The sequence below is a fragment of the Xenopus tropicalis genome, chromosome 1 (assembly GCF_000004195.4).
Source record: "Xenopus tropicalis strain Nigerian chromosome 1, UCB_Xtro_10.0, whole genome shotgun sequence".
Classification (NCBI taxonomy): Eukaryota; Metazoa; Chordata; class Amphibia; order Anura; family Pipidae; genus Xenopus; species Xenopus tropicalis.
Window position 1 is genome coordinate 164837981 of NC_030677.2, and position 19973 is coordinate 164857953.

The following is a 19973-nucleotide window of genomic DNA, read 5'->3' on the forward strand; positions in this document are numbered from 1 at the left end:
CTGCCATAGCTTATAAACAAAAACCTAGTTACTGACAAAGAACAAACCATATTGTTATTATTAGAGTGGGTATATCATTAAACCAACTGCTAAGGAAACTCTTGGGTAAAGTGCTTATAGACCAAGTCAGAATTCAGACACCACAATGTTTTGCAAGACATTTTGAATACATATTTGAAAACACATTTTAAAAGGACTAACAGACTAAGACTGCCTAAAAACGAAAGTGCAGCTATCTGCTTATTTGTACCTGACATGCGGATTCCACTCTGAACTGTTCTCCTAGAGCCCCTGCAATAAAATTGGCACTGATTTTTTTTTCATGTTGCCTTAGAGAGAAAAAGACTTCAGCTAAATGATGAGTTTAGAAATGTATTTAATGCTATTTTGCAGCTTATTCCTGCTGCAGCACCAATTTATCTTGACCCAAGCTGCCTCCGACTTGAAACAGCAGCTTTTTTTTACCTCTGACGTATCCTGTAGTAGCAGGACTGCGTACACGTGCGTAGAAAAGTAATACAAGAACATGTGCTTCAGGATTCATGCTGGGGAGAATTAGACTGTTCATCTGAGGTCTGATGAAAGGAGAGAGTGAATTCTGGGTCCTCTGGGTACTGCAGCTGTAGGTTTTCATTTGCAATGTAGTATGTTCCCGTAAATTCGGAAAAGTAAAGACCAATCTCAGGGTGGCGGATTTCTTTTGGTGACGGATGGGGCTCAAGATTCTCTGCAGCCACAAAGGAGAAAAACCATAACAGAGTTCAGCAGATTATTTTGATTTAGATCAGCAGGTGATCATTAAAGGAATAGTAACACCAAAAAATAAAATTAAAATATAATGTACTGTTGCCCTGCACTTGTAAAAGTTGTGTGTTTGCCTCAGAAAGACTACTATAGTTTATATAAATACCCTGCTCTGCTGTGTAGCCACGGGGGCAGCCATTCAAGCTGGAAAAAGGAGAAAAGGCACAGGCTACATAGCAGATAACAAATAAAGGCTGTGGAATATAAAGGAAGTCTATGCAACTTGTCTGTTATCTGCTATGTAACCTGTGCCTTTTCTCCCCCGTGGCTACACAGCAGGGTATTTATATAAACTATAGTGGTCTTTCTGAGGCAAACATACCAGTTGTACCAGTGCAGGGCAACAGTACATCATATATTACTTTGATATACTTTAATTTTTTTGGTGTTACTGTTTCTTTAATATGTATTTGTTTAGAATTAGGGAGCAGTTAGTTTGCCACTTGCCTGGCTCCGGTTGGTTTAACCCATCCTTATTTGAGCATCAATAGTGACATATTATGTAAAATGCACAGGAACAAGCTGGACACAGTTGGCTTAAATAAAAAAGTAAACCCACAAACAAATTGATATAAAATTGCTCAGAGACTGTTCCAAGCAGTTTTTATATGTTAACAGCTCCTGTTCATTTTGGCCACCTGGCAATAGTGGACTGAAAATAATTTTGTTATTAAGGAGCGTCTTCTGATGTTGCTCTGTTCAGCAAATATTAAGTTAGTAACCAGAGAAGAGTCATCGGACATTTGTTTCAATTAAAAAAAATAAATTTTTTAACACTCTTCAGGAAAGTGCAATTCCAGCTTTCTGGTTCTTAAGAGCTGTTTATAAGAACTGACCAGTCCACTCATAAGCCCTCTATATAAATCAACCCTTGCCATCTACCAGCTGCTGTTAGGCTCTGAGACAAACCATACCTAATTATACAGAGGCTTACCTGTGGACTGGCTATTTGTTTTAAGCAGTTTGTACCAACCAGGAAGCTGGATCGGGGGATAGGTCTAATCAGGTCAACAGCGCACCTTTAATAACTGTTTTAAACAATACCAAAAATAATGTATTTAGCTGAATGGCCCTTTCAATAATCAACAAATAATGTTTATACTACAAGCTACATAGTAGTGTCCCACCCTCTTTTCATTAAGAGGATATAAATACCAAGACTAACCAAACTTAAATGGGATGGAAACTGGACTGTAACTTCATCCCTCTATATATATTTACATTTAGTCAGCTATGATGCTTTGATCACTCTAATGAAAGGGTGAAACATGTTGGAAAACATGTTAGTGATACACAGTTCTAAGCTAAACTCTTATATGCTTAAATAAAGATATATTTATTATCTGGAACTGAAATGTCCTCTGTCCTCCAAATAGCCTAGTGCTCTGAATATGACTGGCGCCATCGTTCCTGTGCCCACCTTGTGCTACATAACTGCAGGAGCCATCTTCCAGCAACACGTTATAAAATGCTTGGTCAGCTCCTTGAGACAAGCTGTGTATATCCATGTTGTCAATCCAGTCTGGTGGCATCATGCAAAAAGGATCCCAGCCAAAAATGACACCGCTGTAATCATACCTAACCAGTCAGAAGTTGGAAAGAAATGCAGTTAATATTGTTCTATAAAAGTAGAAACAGAGTGAAAGTAAGAGTGGTTGAAGAAAAAATATTAAAAGGGACAAAATCTAGAGAACGAGACCATAGTGCAATGGATAATGTTGTGAGACAGGGAAAAAATATGAGAAATGAAGATTCAAATTCAAATTATTTAAAGAAGTAGTTCACATTTAGCTGGCCTTTTTAGTATGTAGTATATTAGAAGACAATTTCATTTTTTAATTTGTTTTTAAATGATTGAGCTTTTTTGTTCAGCAGCTTTATAGTTTGGACTTTCAAAAACTATCTAGGGCTGATGGGGTTCAATTTCCCCTTGAAACCAGTTAGTGGTCTGAATAAGAGAGACTGGAAGATGAACAGGAGAGGGCCAAAATAGAAATATAAATATTAAAAAGTAAAAACAACAATCAAATTGTAGCTGCTTAGAGCAATCATTTGTATGGTGCATTTAACTTGCAAGCTGGAAACAGGAATAAATAATAATAACAACACATATTTAAAGCTCCAACATATTCCACAGTACCGTAAAATAAATGGGTATATGCACTGAATGTACAGATTTCCATATTAAACAACCAATAACTGAATAAGGATTAATCATGAGGAAGCTCAGCCAAGTACTGTAGTCAGCTCCTAAATTAAAGTCTGTATAAACATAATGTGTGATGAGTGATATTTTGGGATTAGCCCTACATTTGTTAACACCATCCTGGGCACAAATTAAAGAAAGAATCAGCATTTGTCTTTGAATTTGCCCTATGTTTCCACAGGGCAATGGCACACGGAGATTTGTTGCCCATGGCAAAAATGTGTTACTGTGGGTGACAAATCTGAAAATGCTATCTCCTTATCTAATATTTGAACTGCAGCAAGTAAATAACATTATTTACAATTTGGCTTAATCACAGGGAAAATGGTTTTTTTTTGCATTTTCCTGAGATTAAGCCCAATATGTGGACAATATATAGAACAATAATATTTAGAGTAGAACCCCATTTTACATTTTTGTAAATGGTGTAAAATCTGGGAAATGCATTATGCATTACATTTTGTATATTATTTTATAATATATTTTGTATATTATATTTTATTAATACTTAAAATCAGGGTATACAAAAATATGTATTTTTAATTATTTAGTATTATAAATATATATTTAGAAAATGCCAAAATAAAGCTAATACACTATTTATGAGCATGAAAGCAAGTGAAGCACACTGAAGACAGAAGTATTTGCCTCTACCTACCTCTTGTGCCGGACAACAAGCCCTATGGAGTAGGAGACTTGGTTCTCATTGGACCGCAGTTTGCAATCAAGTGCATTCTCTTCTTTCCGTTTCTCTATATGCACCAGAGTATGCTGGACTAGGTAAGCAACAGCACCATGCTGTGAAGGGTCCAGTGCCTGGATGTTCTGCAGGATGTCCAGGACCTTCAAAGAGTAAGTTATTTCATGGTCACTGCATGGCTACAAAAGTCATCATATTTGACATACAGTGGAATCCATTCTGGTAAAAATTAGTAGCTGTAATTTTACTATACTTTTCCTGTGGGTTAATGTACAGTTTATTTGTACCTTTTCTGGCCATATTCCTAGGTGGAAGTACAGCCTGGCCTGGAGGAGCAGGTGCTGAACACTGTCTGGGTACATCACTAGGTAAAGCTCCAAGGACACTCTGAGCAGCATAAAGCTCCGGTCTTTGCTTTCCCTTGGAAAAAAACAAAAAACGAAGTACAAATTTAAGTTTACAAAACCTTCCATCCAAATTACAGTTTGTATTTATATCCAGTAGTAAGTATTCAATATTTTGGTGTATACAATAGGGATGTGCAATCTTTACCACCCAGCTGCTGCTGAATTATACTTACATCCAAACCAATGCAAGAAAACAGTCTGTTAGATGGACATAGAGGTGTAGTTCAACAACAGCTCGAGGGCCACAGGATGTGTAACTGATTTATTAAACTTTTTCCTTCTTGGAGACGGGCCCACAACAGTATTAGCCTGGTTACATATGACATTAGTAGCCTGGCAGTAATTGCAAGAATTGTGCACTTGGCTTGCAAATCATTTTTAAATCACAGCTTTGGGCAGCTTTAATGTTTTAAGCAACACACTAATGGCCTGAAACAAGAATTTATATATATCAGTGATTTTGCCAAGTCTATGCAGGTTTTTCTGCATACACTGCATTTCTATAAAAAGGTACAATAATAAATGGGTTGAAACGAAAGGTTGATTCTGAATAAATAACTGCATTTAATGGGCCTTTCTTAAGGATGTACCGTAAGAATGACTTCCTGTTGGGCAGCAGCCCATGATGGCTGGACAATGCAGATGATTAAACAGTGCACAAAAGTATAATTGTATTGTGTGTTACACAGATAACAGTGATGAAATGTTCAGTGTTGGCAGCATTTGCAGTTTGTTAAGTCCAAACCCTAAATTTTGCAGTTAATATGCTCTCTAAAACAACTTGAAAACATCTACATCCTGTGCTGAGCTGTCCTTTCATGTTTAAATGCCTACGATTTATAAGGCTTGCAGCAAATAAAAATGAGCAATATTACGCATTATTCTGCCACACAATTATTCACAGGGATTTGCTGTGTATCCATACCTTTTGCCAAGGTTGAGAAGGTTTCCCACCATGCGCTGCATGACTTCCTTGGTATTGACAGCTGCATAGAATTCTTCTGTTACATGTTGCCCAATCATGCATTCACACTCTTTTGCAGTCAGGCGTCTGCCCCCACCAAATGCATCAACATAAAGATAGTCTGAGATGTTCGAACTCCTAAAGATCAGACTCACAGTAAGAGGGGTCACAGTTCCTAATACAGTTAGTAAAATGTGAAAGAAAGCCACAATAATGTACTAGGCCATTTTGCTGCATTTACAGATGTAGGTAATACTCTAATACAGGGGTCTCCAACCTTTATTTCTTGTGAGCCATAGTCAAATGTAAAAAAACTTGAGGGATGATTCACTAAGGTGCGTTTATAGCATGCGTTAAAAATTTTATTGCATCTTATTTTTCGCAACTTAATGCACAATTCACTAAAAGGATACTTGCGTTAATTTAGATGCGATGCTGTTTGCGTTATTTAAGTTGTGAAGGCTATTTTCGTGTGGTATTTGACGCAACGCGTGCTAATTAACGCAGCATGCATAAATTGCCGCCACGTGCTAAAAAAATGCACGCTATATTAGCCATACACGCCATTACTTTCGGAAAACTACTGTTCTGAAGATGACCATTTCCCTGCAAACTGGAGGCTACTTCACTCTAGGGCCAACACAGACTTGAATAAATCCCACTGCAAAGTCCATATTGTGTTGCCAAAAGTTCATGAACCTCCTGCCCCAAGTAGGTGTTAATTTTCGCACAGACTAATGCGCGTCTATGTGTTTGTGAATCATGTGTTAGTATTATTTCTGCGCGAGAATTAACGCAATGCGTTAAAATAACCAGGGCTGTGGAGTCGGAGTCAATTTTGGGTACCTGGAGTCGGAGTCGGCAAAAAATGAACCGACTCCTACTAAATTTAAATGGGAATAAAAAAAAAAAAAAATAAAGCAAGTTTAAATGTCCCAGTTCACAAACAGTCATAATTAATTACTTCTCTGCTATAAGAATAAAGCCCAATGCACGCAGTGCATAAACGAACACGTTGAGCGACCATGAAGCATGCTTTTCATGCGTGTATACGTGAAGGGAATGGATAGTCAATAGTTTAAAGGAACAGCAACACCAAAAAATGAAACTGTATAAAAGTAACTAAAATATATTGTGCTGCTGCCCTGCACTGTGTGTTTACTTCAGAAAATCTACTATAATTTATATAAATACCCTGCCGTGTAGCCCCGGGGGCAGTCATTCCTGCACTGGTACAGCTGGGGTATATGCTACAGAAACCCTACTATAGTTTAAATAAATACCCCGCTGTGTAGCCCCGGGGGCAGCCGTTCCTGCACTGGTACAGCTGGGGTGTTTGCTACAGAAACCCTACTATAGTTTATATAAATACCCTGCTGTGTAGCCCCGGGGGCAGCCATTCCTACACTGGTACAGCTGGGGTGTTTGCTACAGAAACCCTACTATAGTTTATATAAATACCCCGCTGTGTAGCCATGGGGGCAGCCATTCCTGCACTGGTACAGCTGGGGTGTTTGCTACAGAAACCCTACTATAGTTTATATAAATACCCCGCTGTGTAGCCCCGGCGGCAGCCATTCCTGCACTGGTACAGCTGGGGTGTTTGCTACAGAAACCCTACTATAGTTTATATAAATACCCCGCTGTGTAGCCCCAGGGGCAGCCGTTCCTGCACTGGTACAGCTGGGGTGTTTGCTACAGAAACCCTACTATAGTTTATATAAATACCCCGCTGTGTAGCCCCAGGGGCAGCCGTTCCTGCACCTATAAATACCCCGCTGTGTAGCCCCGGGGGCAGTCGTTCCTGCACTGGTACAGCTGGGGTGTTTGCTACAGAAACCCTACTATAGTTTATATAAATACCCCACTGTGTAGCCTCGGGGGCAGCCATTCCTGCACTGGTACAGCTGGGGTGTTTGCTACAGAAACCCTACTATAGTTTATATAAATACCCCGCTGTGTAGCCCCGGGGGCAGCCGTTCCTGCACTGGTACAGCTGGGGTGTTTGCTACAGAAACCCTACTATAGTTTATATAAATACCCCGCTGTGTAGCCCCAGGGGCAGCCGTTCCTGCACCTATAAATACCCCGCTGTGTAGCCCCGGGGGCAGTCGTTCCTGCACTGGTACAGCTGGGGTGTTTGCTACAGAAACCCTACTATAGTTTATATAAATACCCCGCTGTGTAGACATGGGGCAGCCATTCCTGCACTGGTACAGCTGGGGTGTTTGCTGCAGAAACCCTACTATAGTTTATATAAATACCCCGCTGTGTAGCCATGGGGGCAGCCATTCCTGCACTGGGTCAGCTGGGGTGTTTGCTACAGAAACCCTACTATAGTTTATATAAATACCCCGCTGTGTAGCCCCAGGGGCAGCCGTTCCTGCACTGGTACAGCTGGGGTGTTTGCTACAGAAACCCTACTATAGTTTATATAAATACCCCGCTGTGTAGCCCCAGGGGCAGCCGTTCCTGCACCTATAAATACCCCGCTGTGTAGCCCCGGGGGCAGTCGTTCCTGCACTGGTACAGCTGGGGTGTTTGCTACAGAAACCCTACTATAGTTTATATAAATACCCCACTGTGTAGCCTCGGGGGCAGCCATTCCTGCACTGGTACAGCTGGGGTGTTTGCTACAGAAACCCTACTATAGTTTATATAAATACCCCGCTGTGTAGCCCCGGGGGCAGCCGTTCCTGCACTGGTACAGCTGGGGTGTTTGCTACAGAAACCCTACTATAGTTTATATAAATACCCCGCTGTGTAGCCCCAGGGGCAGCCGTTCCTGCACCTATAAATACCCCGCTGTGTAGCCCCGGGGGCAGTCGTTCCTGCACTGGTACAGCTGGGGTGTTTGCTACAGAAACCCTACTATAGTTTATATAAATACCCCGCTGTGTAGCCATGGGGGCAGCCATTCCTGCACTGGTACAGCTGGGGTGTTTGCTACAGAAACCCTACTATAGTTTATATAAATACCCCGCTGTGTAGCCATGGGGGCAGCCATTCCTGCACTGGTACAGCTGGGGTGTTTGCTACAGAAACCCTACTATAGTTTATATAAATACCCTGCTGTGTAGCCCCAGGGGCAGCCGTTCCTGCACTGGTACAGCTGGGGTGTTTGCTACAGAAACCCTACTATAGTTTATATAAATACCCCGCTGTGTAGCCCCAGGGGCAGCCGTTCCTGCACCTATAAATACCCCGCTGTGTAGCCCCGGGGGCAGTCGTTCCTGCACTGGTACAGCTGGGGTGTTTGCTGCAGAAACCCTACTATAGTTTATATAAATACCCCACTGTGTAGCCTCGGAGGCAGCCATTCCTGCACTGGTACAGCTGGGGTGTTTGCTACAGAAACCCTACTATAGTTTATATAAGTATATATAATATATAATAATATAATATATAATGTATATAAGTAAGCTGCTGTGTAGCCATGGGGGCAGCCATTCAAAGGAGAAAAGGCACAGGCACATAGCAGATAACAGATAAAACACTACTGTATTCTACAGAACTTATCTGTTATCTGCTAAGTAACCTGTGCCTTTTTTCCAGCTTGAATGGCTGCCCCCGTGGCTACACAGCAGCTTATTATATACATTATAGTTTTACTGTAGCAAACACACCAGTTTTACCTGTGCAGGGCAACAGTGCATTATATTTTCATTACTTTAAAGCTCTTTTATTTTTTGGTGTTACTGTTCCTTTAAGACTGAAGCTTTAAAACATTTGAAAAACTGCTGTAATTCAGCTGTAATGTTAGCTTAAACTTTAAACATGACTATGGGATTCTAGGGAAATCATTAGGAGTAGGAGTATAGATAAAACTGTCTATCAGTTTATTATCAGTTCAGTTGTGTTTTAAGTGCCCCTTTCCCTTCCTGGATGTATAAAATACATTGGCATATTAAAAACAGAGGAGTCGGAGTCGTGGAGTCGGAGTCGGAAGTATCAGAAACTGAGGAGTCGGAGTTGGAGAATTTATCTACCGACTCCACAGCCCTGAAAATAACGCCTTGCGATCATGTGTTATTTAGCGCATGCGATATGCGACTTAATGCACGTCATAATACTTTAGCGAACCGCGTGTTTTTTTGCGTCAATTTTAACGCAAAAAAAGCATATGATAAAGCTTATCGCACGTTAGTGAATCAACCCTTTGGAGAGCAACACAAGCATTATAAAAGTTGATGGAGGTGCCAAATAAGGGCTAAGATTGGCTATTAGGCAGCCTCTATGCACACTATCAGCTTACAGGAGGCTTTATTTGGTAGTAAATCTTGTTTTTATTCAACCAAATCTTGCCCCCAAGGCAGGAATTTAAAAATAACTACCTGGTTTTGGGGCACTGAGAGTAACATCCAAGGGGTTGGTGAGCAACATGTTGCCCCTGAACCCCAGGTTGGGGATCACTGCTCTAATACAATTACAATAAGGACTTACTTGTTATAGTAATTATTAGGCCCTAACCACCAATAAACTTAAGTTAGACCATGATATATTTCCATCTGTTCTAACAGAAGCACTTGTCCATGGGGAGCTCAGTTGTATATACAGTGTTTAACAGCATCAGCTAATGTGGCTATTATCACTATTAGGCCCAAGAGAACATTTTTACTATATTTTACAGAGGCATCTGACCCCCACTATTAAGTTTTGAAATACATGACTGATTTGCCTTTAGGTCATTCTGTAGCTTGCTCATTTTATTTGGGAAATGCTGAACCCTATTTGCAACATAACCATTATAAAAAAAATGTGAATAACTATATTGTTTGTATAAGTATAAATAAAATATATATAATTACTGATAATTAAGTAATAACTTATTAATGACAATATTAAAGTCAGGCTATAATATTGTAACCAATAACTGGGTTTGATAAAAGAAAACTGTCATTAAGTCTGAGTGTGCAGATACATTAATATTTATTTACAAAATGTGTAATAAAATGATGCTAAAGGTTTTCTTACCCAGGAGGACCTTGGCACCATCTGAGCATGAAATGATGGGGGAAATTGACAGGCTCAAGCTCCACCCCCAGGTGACTAGCAAGGGTTAAATACAATACGGAGAGGCTGATTGGTATACCAGTCTTGGTGATAAGAACCTTAGCAAAGAAACAAAAAATAAGGTCACATGCAACACCTGGGAAATAACAGGCTGAGGATCATTATAAAAACAACATAAATACAAAGAGTAACATTATTCCCCAGGAAGCCACAACAAGCCTAAGGGCTCTGGTAGATGGGGAGATTAGTTGCCCGTGACAAATTTCCCTTGTTGCGGGCGACTAATCTCCCTGATATTACATCCCACTGGCGAAAATGTAAATTGCGCCACCACGTATGCCATCCCGCCGGCGATTTCGCATTTTCGCAGGTGTGAAGTCATATCGGGGAGATTAGTCGCCCGCAACAAGGGAGATTTGTCGTGGACAACTAATCTCCCTGTGTACCAGAGCCCTAAAGAGCAAAGACAAAGATAGTCACTTAATCCAAAGGTACATTACTGACTAAAATCAGGCAGAACTGCCATACAAAAAAAAAAATTATGCTGAGTTCAATGAGTCAAGAGAAAATGATGAATTTGAGTAACATATTATTTATACAATAAGGGGCACAACATCTTATCTGCACTAGATAATATATTATGTTCTTAGCTATTACAATACCTGAGAACATAAAGTACATAAGGAAAGCTATTTATTTTAAAGACAGCTATTTATACAGTATATGTTCCCTCCAAAGCCATTCTCACCAAACCTGGAAATATCATATCTGTTTGGCAAAAAGGGGAATATAGGAAAGGACAGCCCAACATGGTGGCAGCCACCCCCAATTCACCACACACTATAGAAAGCAGAGAGAATATGAATCCTAAAATCCATCACTTCACAAGAGAACAAGATGAGGGAGGGGTTGCTTTACACTGTGAGCCTAAGAGGGTGGGAAACTGGTCCCAAATAGCACAGAGACAGACCATCATGGTTTCATATTAATCTGTGGAATAGGGTATGTCTATGTAAAAATTAGATTTACATTTATTTTTGAAAGTTCGGATAGTGTTTATGCACCTTTTCTATATAAGCTCAACTGAGTTTATCTCAAAAACAGGGGAGGGCATTGTTTCCCTTCAACTGGTTTGCCATTGACCCGTAGAAAAAGTGCATGAGTGACAGTGTTTGTGTTGTTAAACTAAGCTCGTACAGCTTTAATTTAATTTATTACAATCTCTGTTGACATTGAAATATTGTCCCCAAACTGCCTCCCCCTAAGGGGCCACAAAGCAATGGACAAGGTGCTAAGCCTGAATAACAATTTGGGAGACATTTGGGGCAAATACTTAATAATACTGGAAGCTGCCACTCTTTATTTTATTTGCACACCTTTAATGTTACTGCAGTTATATTACATATATTAACATTTAAAAGTAATTCCTTAAAAAGTACTATTTATGGAAACCAAGTTTTACTTATCCTAGCTTGCTATCTTCTCCTCTAATTGTGAGAATACATAAACCTCAGCCAAAAGCTATATCCACCTATCTCATGTTCCCCTTATCCCTTTTACATTGTACTTAGGAGAACCCTCTTTTTCCATAATCTATTTTTGTATAATGAATGCTCCATAAGCCCTACTGCTAGAACTGACAAATATGTTAGAATATGTTGCATATTGTGGCAAGACACCAGTACTACATATGTCTGTGAAACCTTAAAACTAATGAACTCCTTATTTTCTTTTAAAGCTCCTCTGTATTATTTAGAGAGGTTTATATGATATATATTTATATCTGAAAGCTGAAATACCTGCATTTGCTTTCCATGCATGCTGGTCTGCATTTGCTTACACGGTCAAAGATGTTAAACCATTTTCCAAATACCTGGTGGATGTAGGAATTCAGTGGATTATAGAAATCCGCCACATTGCCCTTGAACATTTGTTCAACAAAGAGGACATGGTTGAGAGAATCCAGAGCCTGTTGCTGCAAATCCACATCTTCAATATAACACATTCCACCTGCACAGTAATTTAATGATATTAAATTCTTAGACAAAATTCAGGTGATCTCAGGATCTATAATGTATTTGCCTAAAGTAGGCCAAAGTGGAACTGCCAAAAGTAGTAGTGTCAAAAGTTTTTGTTATCGTGGAAAGGCAAGAGGCCCTCTGCACTTACCCATAATCAATATATTTAGGAAACTAAAACATTTTGTACATTAAGCTACTAAAAAATACCCTCCACTTTAAACAAAGCATGGTTTGCACTCCCTGCACTTAATGTCCTTATTATATTGATATATTGATTATGGGTGAGTGTAGAGGATCTTTTGTCTTTGTCTGTATGAATTTTGTGGCCATAACCTTATTGCACCCCCAGCTAATGGTTTAAAATTTAGTGGTGAGCATAACTTTCCCTTTTTACTATATATATAGCTATAGTTATAGTATAGTGGAAGCCTAATAAGTCTTTTTCACAAATAGCAGGATAGTAAATGTTATTAGTGAAAGAAAATAGTAGTAGTAAATATCATTATTGAAAATAATGGAACACATTTTAAGCCTCATTTCAATGTCAATTATTTCTACCTATTTACTGTCTGTATAAAGTAGAAATAAAAAGTAAAAAAAAAAAAAAACATTTTTCTGTGCAAATGCAGTTTACTAAATTCAAGCCAACAGTATCGGAGCTTGATATTGAGAGGAAAGCCAAACAGTGCCACCTTCTGGTTAGAGAGACTACAACAGAAAATGTTTTGGATTACTGTATGAAAGTCTTAAATTGTATAACAAAAATATATTACTAAATATTGATACATTACTAATAGAATGCAGACAATTCTGCACATTTATTGTTGCCACTTATACTGTTCCCCAATATCCCCCACACTGCAAAATAACTTTTCAGATGTCTCATAACCTTGCTGCACAATAGATTCTGCAGAGATTCCTCTAGAGTCAGAAAACAGACAGCAATATTAGTATGAAATAAAGACAGTCTGTGCATACCTGCCTGCAAAGACAAGCTGGGATGTCTGGTATTTCTTGCACTTAAAGTAGCTTTAACTTTGATTAGTATACTTTCTATCTGTGCCTGAATTTTCTCAAGACACACATCTTCCAGTGGGTTACAGTATTGGTCAATCAGGACAGCACCTGTGACAGAGAATCAAAAGCCAAACATACAAATAAATACTCACACAAGGACAAGCACTGTTCTATAATACTGCAAAAAAAAAAAAACATAAAAAAACCAACAACAGAAACAACCCAAAATACATACCAAGTATATTAGCACATACATGTACTAAGTTGCTGCAATACCACAGGAAATCAAAGGACGTTATAGCCCTAAATTTAACACAAACCCAATAAATGAATCTAATGGTGAAAATGATTTCTGTTAATTGCCTCAATTAAAAACAAAAATGTAAACAGTGCTTAGAGGACACTGCTCACCAAGGAAGTCTACAGAAGCTGAGGGGCCCAGTACACCCATATTAAGGCAAAAGTCAATAAGCAGACAATTGTGAAATCTGTGGACAGCTCTGACAGCTGTCACCATTTTGTTTAAATCATAGGACAAAGAATATGACTACAGAACTCCCCTGTAAGAATGCTTTAGTACTAAAAGAGGCTTGCATCAGCAAGAGACATTATTACCTTCTAAAATGTCCTGATGCTCTACAGGTTGCTGAAGGAAGTCTTTCAGTCTGCACATTGTTGCTTCCTGGCGCATAAAATACAGGAGCTTCTTTGCGCAGTATTTCAGCGACAAACATTTTCTGTCAGTAAAACATTAAAAGACTCAAACTAAGTTTTCTGAGGTAAGTAGAGGCACAGGACAGTAATTATCCTATGCAGGGATACATCATATTTTTCTATTCTTTCTTTGGCAAATGGACCTCTAGCAATGCCAGTAACTAAGCTCTCTGAAAGGAATTTAGCATTTGCATTATTTCATTTGCAGGCCACAAGATTTTGCAGGCTTCAGATGCCATACACTGTGCATGCCTATACCTCGGTTCCTGGGAGAATATTATTTTGCATTTTTAAATACTTTGGGCTGTGAAATTATTGTTTTTCTACATACACCTCATTGTCTTTGGGTCTCAGAGCAAGGACTGAATTCTAAATCTCCAGCCCAGTCCTAAATAAATTAATGTACTGGGATATTGCATTGTAAGCAACCCCCTGCTGTACATATTTTGCTTTGAATTCAAAACTAGAAGCAAAAAAACAAGTTTTACTGTACCTGTTTTCACTATTCACGATGGCTAATAACTCATCCTCAACAAAATGTGCAGGATATCCAAGACTATCCAGATCATTATAACTTTCACATGGAATGCGCTGTGATAGAGAGACAAACATCTAAAGCATGAAATACATGAATACCAACTGCTCCTAGTTTAATGTATGCATTCCTAATAATATATACCAACACATAATATAACCCAAAACTTACATGGTCATTATACCTGAAAATGCAAATTATGCCTCACTCAGAGGGATATTGGCATACTGTTTTGGCAGTTCCTGGCTATGAAAATGTGCAGTATTTGTCTTTTCTATAGATATTTACCTCTATGGCCACAGCCCCAAGGCATCAGAGTACTCCTCTGGCTGGTATACTGTACACTCTTTTTTGGCGTCTTGTTAAGAGATTATGACACAGTAAATGGGCTAACTGAATTGCAAAAAATAGGATGTGGTCAGAAAAACTGTCTGTAAAGGGAATAATCACTCTGTGTATATATTCGCTCTATTAGAAGGTTCATCTTTACCAGGATCGCATCACCATGTGCATCCTTCACTTTCATCTGCTCATGTGCAAACTTTCCTGTGCTTGTTCCAGAGATAGAGCTGGTTGAAGGGGACAAAAGTGCGCTCACGATACTAACAATGTGTGCATGTGCTGAACCGGAATAATAGCTATTATCTAGTATAAATAAAGCAACTGGACTTGTTAAGTAATCATTGATTTTAGATTTATTTATACTAGATATACCATAACCTGGATGAATGAAAATCGTCATAGTCAATAATAGCTATTGCGCACGCGTCTCGTGACTTCTGGGTAGCACTCGTTCTATTCTTCCAGCTTTTGGGAAGTAAGCTAAGCTAAAGATCTTTTAAACAGGGGCTTCAGTGAAATTACTACACTCACTACACTCATGAGGTATGCCTTTCCCTGAACTCCTTATTATACTTAGCCATTCCTTGTCATTTAAGCAAGGGGAACACAATTAAAAAACAAAATAATAAAATGTAATAGGAGAAAGATAAATGGAAAAGATTACATATGAAAATGCCAAATGTTATGCAAAAATGCCTAAAACATGACTTACATGCTCTACAACAAGCTGCTTAGTGAAGGATGCCACAGTTGCGTGTGTTGCTATCCCCGCATTATGTCGAGTTTTGTACTCTTCCTTCCAGTCCAAAGAATCCAAGGGACTGTAATACTTCTTTAAAGATGGCCATCTACACAAAGGAAACAATCATTTCTCTGCAGTCACAGTCCTTAGACATCTTGGTACTTACTGAAAGGCATTTAAAATAATCATGCATTATGAAGGGTTAAATTATCCATCCATTGTCATTGGCAGGAGGAAAAAAGCACCATACAGCACAACCCATGGGCACTATATATTAAAGGGGACCTGTCACCCACATATAAACCTGTATAAAAAGTCCTTTACAAATTAAACATGAAACCCAAAATCTGGGAACAGGCAGGTACTTTCCATTTAGCACTTCCTAGATGCCATTGCATTTGGTCAAAGGAATCAGGTGCCAGACTGTGGAGCATAAGCAAGATTGTCGGATGTTGCAAAGCTTGTCTTAATAACAGGGTTTACAAAATGGTAGCTACCTGTTTGCTGTGATTGTATATTTGCAAGACTGAGGGATACAAAATTAATATGATTTATGTTATGTAAGTTAAGTTTATTTTGCTTAACTAACATGAGAAAAAAGGATTAGAATTTTTAAGATGACAGGTCTCCTTTAATAAACCCTAATTAAACCCTAACCCTAAAATTCAGATCGAAATTGTAGGATTAAGTACTGAAAAAACAAATCAGAGAATGTTCTGAACATAAAATAATTGACAGACAACAATCGTATGAAAATGACATCCCAGAAATGCATTGTGGGTCCCCCAAGGATATCGTCACATATACAGTACATGTGCAAATTTTATCGTTATCTGACCAAAATGTTCGAACCTGTCCATTTGACTAATCATACAAAACAGACTTTCCTGTGATTATATTGGTGCATAAATGGCCAGCTTTAGCCTACTATAGGCCTGTTAGTTTGAAGGAAAAGGTTGAAGTTGAAGGAAAGCTGTTAGAGAGGGTAATAAGGAATATATATATATACAGTGGTGTGAAAAACTATTTGCCCCCTTCCTGATTTCTTATTCTTTTGCATGTTTGTCACACTTAAATGTTTCTGCTCATCAAAAAGCGTTAACTTTTAGTCAAAGATAACATAATTGAACACAAAATGCAGTTTTTAAATGAAGGTTTACGTTATTAAGGGAGAAAGAAAACTCCAAATCTACATGGCCCTGTGTGAAAAAGTGATTGCCCCCCTAGTTAAAAAATAACTTAACTGTGGTTTATCAATTTCAATTTTCAATTTCAATATCAATTTCTGTAGTCACCCCCAGGCCTGATTACTGCCACACCTGTTTCAAACAAGAAATCACTTAAATAGGAGCTACCTGACACAGAGAAGTAGACTAAAAGCACCTCAAAAGCTAGACATCATGCCAAGATCCAAAGAAATTCAGGAACAAATGAGAACAAAAGTAATTGAGATCTATCAGTCTGGTAAAGGTTATAAAGCCATTTCTAAAGCTTTGGGACTCCAGCGAACCACAGTGAGAGCCATTATCCACAAATGGCAAAAACATGGAACAGTGGTGAACCTTCCCAGGAGTGGCCGGCCGGCCAAAATTACCCCAAGAGCGCAGAGACAACTCATCCAAGAGGCCACAAAAGAACCCAGGACAACATCTAAAGAACTGCAGGCCTCACTTGCCTCAATTAAGGTCAGTGTTCAAGACTCCACCATAAGAAAGAGACTGGGCAAAAACGGCCTGCATGGCAGATTTCCAAGGCGCAAACCACTTTTAAGCAAAAAGAACATTAAGGCTCGTCTCAATTTTGCTAAAAAACATCTCAATGATTGCCAAGACTTTTGGGAAAATACCTTGTGGACCGACGAGACAAAAGTTGCACTTTTTGGAAGGTGCGTGTCCCGTTACATCTGGCGTAAAAGTAACACAGCATTTCAGAAAAAGAACATCATACCAACAGTAAAATATGGTGGTGGTAGTGTGATGGTCTGGGGTTGTTTTGCTGCTTCAGGACCTGGAAGGCTTGCTGTGATAGATGGAACCATGAATTCTACTGTCTACCAAAAAATCCTGAAGGAGAATGTCCGGCCATCTGTTCGTCAACTCAAGCTGAAGCGATCTTGGGTGCTGCAGCAGGACAATGACCCAAAACACACCAGCAAATCCACCTCTGAATGGCTGAAGAAAAACAAAATGAAGACTTTGGAGTGGCCTAGTCAAAGTCCTGACCTGAATCCTATTGAGATGTTGTGGCATGACCTTAAAAAGGCGGTTCATGCTAGAAAACCCTCAAATAAAGCTGAATTACAACAATTCTGCAAAGATGAGTGGGCCAAAATTCCTCCAGAGCGCTGTAAAAGTCTCGTTGCAAGTTATTGCAAACGCTTGATTGCAGTTATTGCTGCTAAGGGTGGCCCAACCAGTTATTAGGTTCAGGGGGCAATTACTTTTTCACACAGGGCCATGTAGGTTTGGATTTTTTTCTCCCTAAATAATAAAAACCCTCATTTAAAAACTGCATTTTGTGTTTACTTGTGTTATCTTTGACTAATAGTTAAATGTGTTTGATGATCAGAAACATTTTGTGTGACAAACATGCAAAAGAATAAGAAATCAGGAAGGGGGCAAATAGTTTTTCACACCACTGTATATATATATATATATATATCCTTTATCGTGATATATATATATATATATATACTGTATGTATCCTTTATTGTGAGTGCCTCTCCTATGAACTATAATATATTATATATATATATATATATATATATATATGCAATAGTGGTCAACCCAAATTAATTATGTAAGAGCTGGATATTAACAATAATCCTGACCCACCTTGCTGTTCTATCACACCTACTTTCATATCTGTTACCTTTCTTCCCTGTTTGTAACATTGATGTCAGGTATCACCATTACTGGCCAAGCAGCACCTTTTGTGAAAAAAACACTGGCCTTCCTATATACTTACCTTTTTTCCCTATAAATAACATTGAAATCCAGCATAATTTTTACTGACCAGGTGGCAACCCTACATATGGGTTATGTACATTATCATACACACCTGTTCAATGTGCAGTTACACTTAAGCAGACTACATGTTAGAAGAGTGGGTGTAGTATCGGACTCTGGGGTGCCACATATAGAATTGAGTAATGGCCATGGTAGAGGCATACGAGGCAAACGGTTGGGTGAGCATGAGGGCCCACTGACACCTGGGCCCACCGGAACTTTTCCTGGTATCCTGTGGGCCAGTCCAACAGGGAGTGGTTGCCATGGGCAACTCCAATGGTTCAGTGTAGCATATTTGGTATCAACCCCTCCATTCCATTAAATAATTGTCACATAACCTAGCACAAATGGTTCCTCACATACAGGGTCTCACACTGCCATACAGAGTAACTTTGTAAGTACAAGGAGGACTGTGTTAAAGCGCAATAAAGATTAGCAGCCTATCAGTCTTCATATACAGAATAGAAAGAGCAAAGGAAATGGCATTCAGGTCACAAGATATGGAAATCATCGTGAGCAGTAAGTGAAATGTGCAAACAGAATGCATAAAGGGTCTGTCGTGGAATTTGGTGGCCTGTTATTCACCTGTCAAACAGCTGTCGCCTCCAGACTTTCCCCCGCCCAGCACACGCATCCCTTAGCCGCCGGCACGTACAGCTCATACTAACGATATCCTCATGGCCGAGGCTGCCGCTGCACAGTATGTGTTCCACGATCTCACAGGGAAGCTGAGCTATGCCAGGTGGGGACAGTGTATCATCTGCTGAAAAGTCTTCAGTGCTGCTTGATCCGGCTATCGTTAAGGAAGCTGCCATTTTGCCTTGTTTACATGTTTGACGTATTTGACGTGCGCAGGCGCTCAGTAATGACGCCACGGCGGCTGCGCAGTAATTGGGCTGAAGCTTGGCTTCTTTGAAATCAATGGGAGCTATACATCTGTGCATCTGTATATTTACACATTTTCCTGTAAAAATAAGATTTTTATTAGGTTATTTGGGCCCTGACAACCAAAACCATACAGTACTATTAATGGCTTCTGTTGCCCTCTTTCCTAATTTATTGTAATAGAATTATTTTTCATCGCAATGTTATTTATAAAGAGAAAGCTAAAGCTAGGAAGGGCAGGCTAAAGTTTTTCCAGAATTTATTTAACCCAGCCCAGCCTTCTCCTTTGTCCTACTGATTTAAACCTCCTTCTCTTTCTTCCTTGTGCCTTTATTCTGTCGATCCCTTTATTTTTTTGTTCCATCTCTATTTTTCTATTTTTTCAGTTTAGGAACCCTTTGCCAGTGGACTTCCCTGGCTAGTCCACCATTGTGAGTTTGGGTTTGGTGTGGGTCAGACTGGGGAAGTACACTCTTCCTCTGCTTCCAAAGTTTCCCTGGCTTGAAACCTAAGGGGCTTGCACAAGTAGTGTACAGAGTGAAAAGACACGAATACGGGTTGGGTGTGGGTCCTACAATGGCAACATTTTTCAGGTTAGTTTTGGGTGCGGGTTAA

General features: G+C 39.3%; 1 protein-coding gene across 1 annotated transcript; it reads right to left on the reverse strand.

The window, feature by feature from the left end:
* Window positions 1–359: 359 nt before the first annotated feature.
* Window positions 360–19312, reverse strand: fbxo21 (F-box protein 21). Its single transcript, NM_001127044.1, has 12 exons — window positions 19059–19312; window positions 15436–15571; window positions 14340–14437; window positions 13748–13869; window positions 13094–13240; window positions 11968–12104; window positions 10056–10192; window positions 5043–5219; window positions 3998–4130; window positions 3669–3853; window positions 2225–2382; window positions 360–727 (listed from the first exon to the last, which is right to left on the reverse strand). Exons 1-12 carry the CDS (start codon window positions 19286–19288, stop codon window positions 534–536), a joined length of 1854 nt encoding a protein of 617 aa, NP_001120516.1. The 5' UTR covers window positions 19289–19312; the 3' UTR covers window positions 360–533.
* Window positions 19313–19973: the final 661 nt, after the last annotated feature.

What these genes read in the sequence shown, in the direction of transcription:
- fbxo21 (NM_001127044.1), bottom strand. Translation starts at nt 19,288, where the DNA reads ATGGCAGCTTCCTTAACGATAGCCGGATCAAGCAGCACTGAAGACTTT. An exon ending in AGGCGACAGCTGTTTGACAG is followed by an intron (nt 15,572 to 19,058) that starts GTGAATAACAGG and finishes TCCTTTGTGTAG; the next exon opens with ATGGCCATCTTTAAAGAAGT. An exon ending in TAGGAATATGGCCAGAAAAG is followed by an intron (nt 3,854 to 3,997) that starts GTACAAATAAAC and finishes TACTCTTTGAAG; the next exon opens with GTCCTGGACATCCTGCAGAA.